This window comes from Terrapene carolina, unplaced genomic scaffold, assembly GCF_002925995.2.
Source record: "Terrapene carolina triunguis isolate 2854851 unplaced genomic scaffold, T_m_triunguis-2.0 Scaffold23238, whole genome shotgun sequence".
Lineage (NCBI taxonomy): Eukaryota > Metazoa > Chordata > Testudines > Emydidae > Terrapene > Terrapene triunguis.
The window spans coordinates 1-5,940 of NW_020687589.1; the positions used below are offsets into that span (position 1 = coordinate 1).

Here is a 5,940-nt window from a genome sequence, read left to right on the forward strand (position 1 = left end):
AACAAGGAAAATGGCTGACGAGTGACTTCCTGTCAGGGTTGGCCATTCTGGAACTGAGGAAAATGGCATTAGGAGCCATTTCTTCTCAGGATCCATACCAAGGGGAGCTGGTACAATGACAACCAGAATGGCAGATGGGCAGTTTCCTAACCGGGGTTGGCCATTGTGGGGCAAAAAAGATGGCAAAGGAGCCACTTCCTGTCAGGATCTGGGAGGAAGAGATTGGAGCAGGGAGGGATCACTTCCTGTTAGGAATTGGCCCCTGTGGGGACAAAAAAAGTATCTGGGGCTGGCCCGATGATGACAAACAAAATGGCTGACAGGTGGCTTCCTGTTGGGAATCCCGGCACCTTCCTGTGGCAACCAAAATGGCCAATGGGGTGACTTCCTGTCGGGAGTCCTGCCACCTGCCCATGGCAGCCAAAATGGCCAACAGGTTACTTCCTGTCGGCAATCTTGCCAAGTTCCCATGGCTACCAAAATAGCCGAAAAGGTGACTCTCTGTTGGGAATCCTTCAGTGACCAAAATGGCCGACGGGGTGAATTCCTCATGGGAATCTCACCACCTTCCCATAGCTATCAAAATGGCCAACAGGGTAACTTCCTGTCAGGAATCCCGCCAAGCTCCCATGGCTACCAAAATGGCTGACGGGGGGACTTCCTGTCACAAATCCTGCCAAAATGGCCAAATTGGGGAGGCCTCCAGAGATGGTGCAAAGGGAGCGAGAAAGGGGGGACAAGGAGAGGTTTCAGTCCAGTAGCACCCCGTCTGTGATCTATGGGTGGGCCCCACTCCGCGCAGTCTTTGGGGTGGGGGGCAGCTGGCAGGCCCCGGTGGGGGATGGTCGGGGGGGCTGGCCTAGCAGGGCGAGGTGGATATGTGCATGTGCTCGGGGTACTTGATAGCAGGGGGGTAATTCTGGGTCATCTGGATGGAGACGTCACTGGAGATGTCGGAGGGGCTGCGCCCGCGGTGCCACACCTCCGGGTGCAGGAACTGGCCCGAGTAGTCGGAGCAGTCGCTCAGGCGCGGGCGGTAGAAGGCTGGGTGAGGACGGTACATCTCCTCCTCCGCATAGCGCTTGGTGAACAGGTACACGGACATCACGCCGGCGCCCTGCAGAAGGTGGGGGGGGGGGACAGTGAGTGGAAGGGGAGGGAATGGGACAGCAGAACCCTGCTCCCCTCCCAGAGCTGGGGATGGAACCCAGGAGTCCTGGCTCTCCCCTGCCCCCAATCCACTAGATCCCACTCCCCCCACCCAAGCCGGGGATAAAACCCAGGCATCCTGACTCCCAGCCCCTGCCTGCTCTAACCACTAGTCCCCACTCTCCTCCCAGAGCCGGGCATAGAACCCAGGAGTCCTGGCTCCCAGCCCTCCTGCTCTAACCACTAGACCTCCCTCCCCTCCCAATTGGGCCCATCTACCTCATCTATTTTAAGGACTCCACAGTTTGTAATTTGAGGTCAGAGACTTTCTAGGCTCCCGCAACAGCTCTCGCCACTGCCCCCTGCTGGATAGATTAGAACTGCCCCCCTCCATGTGTCAGTCACCGTACTGTGCCAGCAGAGGGGGATTCTCCGTTAGTTCAGCCTGCAGAATCAGGGAAAAGGGGTTCTAAGTCCTACCCCAGGGGGCAGCACAGAGCCAGCCAGGAATCTCCAGGGCCCCGAAGAGGAGGGGTTGGGATGAGGTGTGGGGCAAGGTCCAAACCTCTTTGAGGAGGAAGGAGGAGGCTGCGAAGGCGAAGGACCAGCCGTAGCGATAGTGGAAATACTGCTCCGACCCGCTGGGCCGATTCATCACCTCGTCGTTGATGCTGGAGATGTAGAGAACTAACCCCACCACGAGAGACAGGCCTGCAAGAGATAGGGCCAACGATAAAGCTACTGAGATGCAGCCGCCTCTGGGGGCTGTTCAGACAGGGACCCCTCGCCTCGCTCAGATGCGACCGCCTCTGGGGTGAGACGTGGGGTCTGCTTATACAGGGACCCCTCGCCCAGCACTGAGAAGCAGCCTCACTGGGGTGGGGTGCAGAGCCTGTTTATACAGGGACCCCTCGCCCGGCTCTGAGATGCAGCTGCCTCTGGGGTGGGGCATGGGGTCTGCTTATACAGGAAGCCCTCACCCAGCACTGAGAAGCAGCCCCACTGGGGTGGGGTGCAGGGGCTGTTTATACAGGGACCCCTCGGCCCGCGCTGAGATGTGGCTGCCTCTGGGGTGGGGTATGGGGTCTGCTTATACAGGGACCCCTCGCCCAGCATTGTGGGGTGCAGGGGCTATTTATACAGGGACCCCACGGCCCGCACTGATGCGACCACCTCTGGGTGGGCCTGGAGCCTGTTTACACGAGGACTATAAAAATGTCAGGATCGAAGGGACCTCAAGGGGGTCATCTAATCCAGCCCCCTGCACTGATGCCAGACCAAGTAAACCTAGACCAGTGCCGACTGGGGTCTGGCCAACCTGTTCTTAAAACCTCCACTGACGGGGATGCCATAACCTCCCTTGGGAGCCGATTCCAGAGCTTTCCTCCCCTTAGAGTTAGAACATTTTTCCTAATATCTAACCTACATCTCCCTTGCTGAGGATTAAGCCGATTACTTCTTGTCCCACCTCCAGCGGACGTAGAAAACAACTGATCACAACCCTTTATAACAGCTCTTATGTGAAGACTGGTCTCGGGTCCCCGCCTTGGGCTTTTTCTTTTCTGGACTAAACATGCCCAGGTTTTTAAAACTTCCCTTGGACCGGGTTTCTGGCTCCCCTCTGGACTCTGTCCAATCTGTGCCTCTGTCCCAAAGGGCGGTGCCCAGAACTGGATGCAGCCAAGGTCTCCACCAGCGCCGAGCAGAGCGGGACAATCACCTCCCGCGTCTTACGTCCGACACTCCTGTTACCCAGCCCCAGAAGGACAGTCGCTTTTTTGGCAACTGCGTCGTTGCCTCGTATTCAGTTCATGACCCATTTTAACCCCCTGCCCCTTTCCAGCCGTCTGAACCCCTAGCCAGCTAGTCCACCTTTTGTAGCCGTGCATTGGATTTTTCCTTCCCAAGTGACGGACTTGGCCCTTGTCTGGACTGAATTTCATCTGGTCCATTTCAGACCACGTCTGCAATTCGTCCAGGTCGTTTTGAACGCTAATCCCATCCTCCAAAGGGCTCACAACCCCTCAAGGCTTGGGGGCATCTGCCAATGCCACTTTCCGCTCCATAATCCGAGTCATTCATTAAAAGAGTGAATAGTACCGGACCCACGACTGACCCCTGCAGGCCTCACTAGAGCCACCTCCCAGTTATCAATGGTAACGACGCTTAGAGTACGGTCTTCCAACCAATGATGCATCTGTCTTATAGTAAATTCATCTAGAAAGAGCCACATTTCCCTAGTCTGCTAGTGAGAATGTCACGCGGGCCTTGCTAAAAATCCAGATCTCTCACATCTACTGCTTCCCCCCGTCCACTTGGCCAGTAATCCTGTCAAAGCAGGAAATGAGGTTGGCTTGGCATGATTTGTTCTTGACAAAGCCGTGCGGACTGTTCCTTACAACTCCGTTATCCTCCAGGTGCACAGCAAACTGGTTCTTTCATATTTGTTCCAGTGTCTTTCTCTGGTGGGGCGTGGGGCCTGTTTATACCAGTATTCCACACTGGGTGCTGAGATGCAGCCACCTCTGGGGTGGGACACGGGGACTGTTTATATGGGGATCCCTCGCCCAGCCCTGAGATGCAGCCGCTTCTGAAGTAGGGCGCTGGGGGTGTTTACACAGGGACCCCCACTCCTGGCACTATTCAATGGCTGCACCACACAAAAGTTTGGGATGGGAATTGAAAGAGAATCTCACATCCAACCACAACCTCAGGCAGGATTTTGGGGGGTGCTGACTGCTAGGGGACAGCGCCCCCTACTGAGCCCCCCACTCCCTGCAGGACAGCGCTTCCCTAGTGCCGCACTGGGGCATTGGGGCCAGCCCTGACTGTCAGGGGAGCACGCCCCCTACTGAGCCCCCCACTCCCTGCAGGACAGTGCCCCCTAGTGCTGCACTGGGGCATTGGGGCCAGCCCTGACTGCCAGGGGAGAGGACCCCCTACCGAGCCCCCCACCCCGTTCCCAGGCCCCTCACCAGAGAGGATGAAGAAGATGCCAGAGACGAAGGCCAGGATGGTTCTCTGCGGCCGGATGTGGCCGATGTTGCTGATGACGAAGGCCGTGAAGACAAGGAAGAGGCTGACCATGGGGAAGGGCGTGGCCGTGCGAACTGTCTCTGTGGGGGGAGGGGGACACCAGTCAGAGCACCTCCACCCTGTCCCCCACCCCATCCCAGGGGGTAGGACCACCCTCTCTCAGACCCCCCAACACTCTCCTCACCTCCCATCCCCCATGTACCCCACCTGCCCATGGGAACACCTCCTCCCCCATCTCCTCCTGTCCCCACTGCCCCCTACAAACTCCAGCTCTACCCCCCCTAGGTCCCGCTGCTAACAGCTCCCAACCCCACGGAGGACCAGGGTGCCAGGCAGTTGGGCTTCATGCCACATGCCGTCTTGCTCGGAGCTGACCACAGAGTCCTGGGACACGCCTGTGACACTGCTGCCATCTCCTCTCCACAGCATGTGGGAGCTGACACGTTTTCTCCCCGTGCACACCCTCTTGCCCGTGCGCTCTGTCTCGAAGCCCCCGGGCCGGGAGGGGCCCCTCTCACTTACTCAAGATGTTCTCCGTGTTTTCCGTCACCAGGTTTATCTCGGGTTCCAGGAAGTACTCTGATGCCACGCACCGGCCCTTCTCCCGGCCTGCAGGGGGCAAGAGATGGCGTTACCTGGCAAAGCCCCAGCCAGGGCACTGCTCTGAGGAAACTCGCAGCACCAAGGAGTCCCCAGCCAGGGCAGTGCTACGGGGATGCAAAGAAGCCCTGGCTGGGGGCACTGCCGGGGGAAGCTCGCAACACGGGGCTCGTACCGGCAAAGAAGCAGACCCTCCAGAGCCCGGCGTGCAGCGCCATCTTGATCTCGGTGGTCTGGTTCTGCTGCAGCACGATGCCCTCCTCCATGTAAAGCCAGTAGTCGGTGCTGACGGCGATGCCAACCAGCAGCAGCCCGCAGGCCCCGAACACGCTACTGAGCAGCGTCAGCGCGCGGCTGCTGCAGTTACTCATCCTAAGGGACGGGGGGCGCCACACACAGCACGCGGACCTGGGCAGGGAGAGAGAAACAGGCTCAGGAGCCACTGCCAGCCACCCCCCACCCCCGCTCTAACCACTAGACCCCACTCTCCTCCCAGAGCCCGGGACGGAACCCAGGAGTCCTGGCTCCCAGTTAATCTGCACTCCCCGCAGCCCGGCGCCCCCTGCAGAGCCCGCCACCCTGCCCCCCGCAGCCAAGCGCCCCCTGCTGAGCTCCCTGCAGCCCAGCGCCCCCTGATGAACCCCCCACCCCGCTCCCCGCAGCCCAGTGTCCCCCGCTGAGCCCCCGCCCCGCTGCCCAGCGCCCCCCGCTGAGCCCCTCCCCCTGCAGCCCAGAGCCCCCTAGCCTTGCCCTGGGCAATGGGGCTAGCCCTGACGGTGAGGGTAGAGCACACACACAGTTGGATGTAGGGGCAGGTCTATGGGGCTCAGCCGCACAGCAGCCAGGGAGCCCCCTGGCCCCAGCACCTGGCCCAGGCAGAGAAGGGTCCCACTTGCCAGGGGCTGGGCTGCTCCCCTCCCTCCCCCGGTCCTGCATCACTGACGCAGGGACAGGGCAGAATCCGGAGCAGAGCTCTGGGAAATATTTTCAAGTCCCCTGGAGTTTTCACAGCATGTTGGGGGGGGGTCCCCCTCCAGGAAATACTCTATGAGAGTTTAACCCCTGTGGACGGGATCTGTTAATATAACCCCACGATAACAAACCAACACTCCTGAGAGACCCTACAATAACAAAACAGTATGGACAGCCCCCACA

The 5,940-nt window shown here is 59.4% G+C and overlaps 1 protein-coding gene across 1 annotated transcript; it reads right to left on the reverse strand.

Annotated features, from left to right (window-relative positions):
* Window positions 1-6: 6 nt before the first annotated feature.
* Window positions 7-5,198, reverse strand: CACNG7 (calcium voltage-gated channel auxiliary subunit gamma 7). The gene is made up of 5 exons (XM_024209591.2): window positions 4,961-5,198; window positions 4,708-4,794; window positions 4,125-4,265; window positions 1,715-1,860; window positions 7-1,117 (listed from the first exon to the last, which is right to left on the reverse strand). The coding sequence occupies exons 1-5, from the start codon at window positions 5,154-5,156 to the stop codon at window positions 860-862; spliced, it is 828 nt and encodes a 275-aa protein (XP_024065359.1). The 5' UTR covers window positions 5,157-5,198; the 3' UTR covers window positions 7-859.
* Window positions 5,199-5,940: the final 742 nt, after the last annotated feature.

Coding starts and splice junctions, on each gene's coding strand:
- CACNG7 (XM_024209591.2), bottom strand. CDS start 5,156: ATGAGTAACTGCAGCAGCCGCGCGCTGACGCTGCTCAGTAGCGTGTTC. Junction 4,266..4,707: donor AAACACGGAGAACATCTTGA/GTAAGTGAGAGG, acceptor CTCCCCCCACAG/AGACAGTTCGCACGGCCACG. Junction 1,861..4,124: donor CATCTTCTTCATCCTCTCTG/GTGAGGGGCCTG, acceptor TATCTCTTGCAG/GCCTGTCTCTCGTGGTGGGG.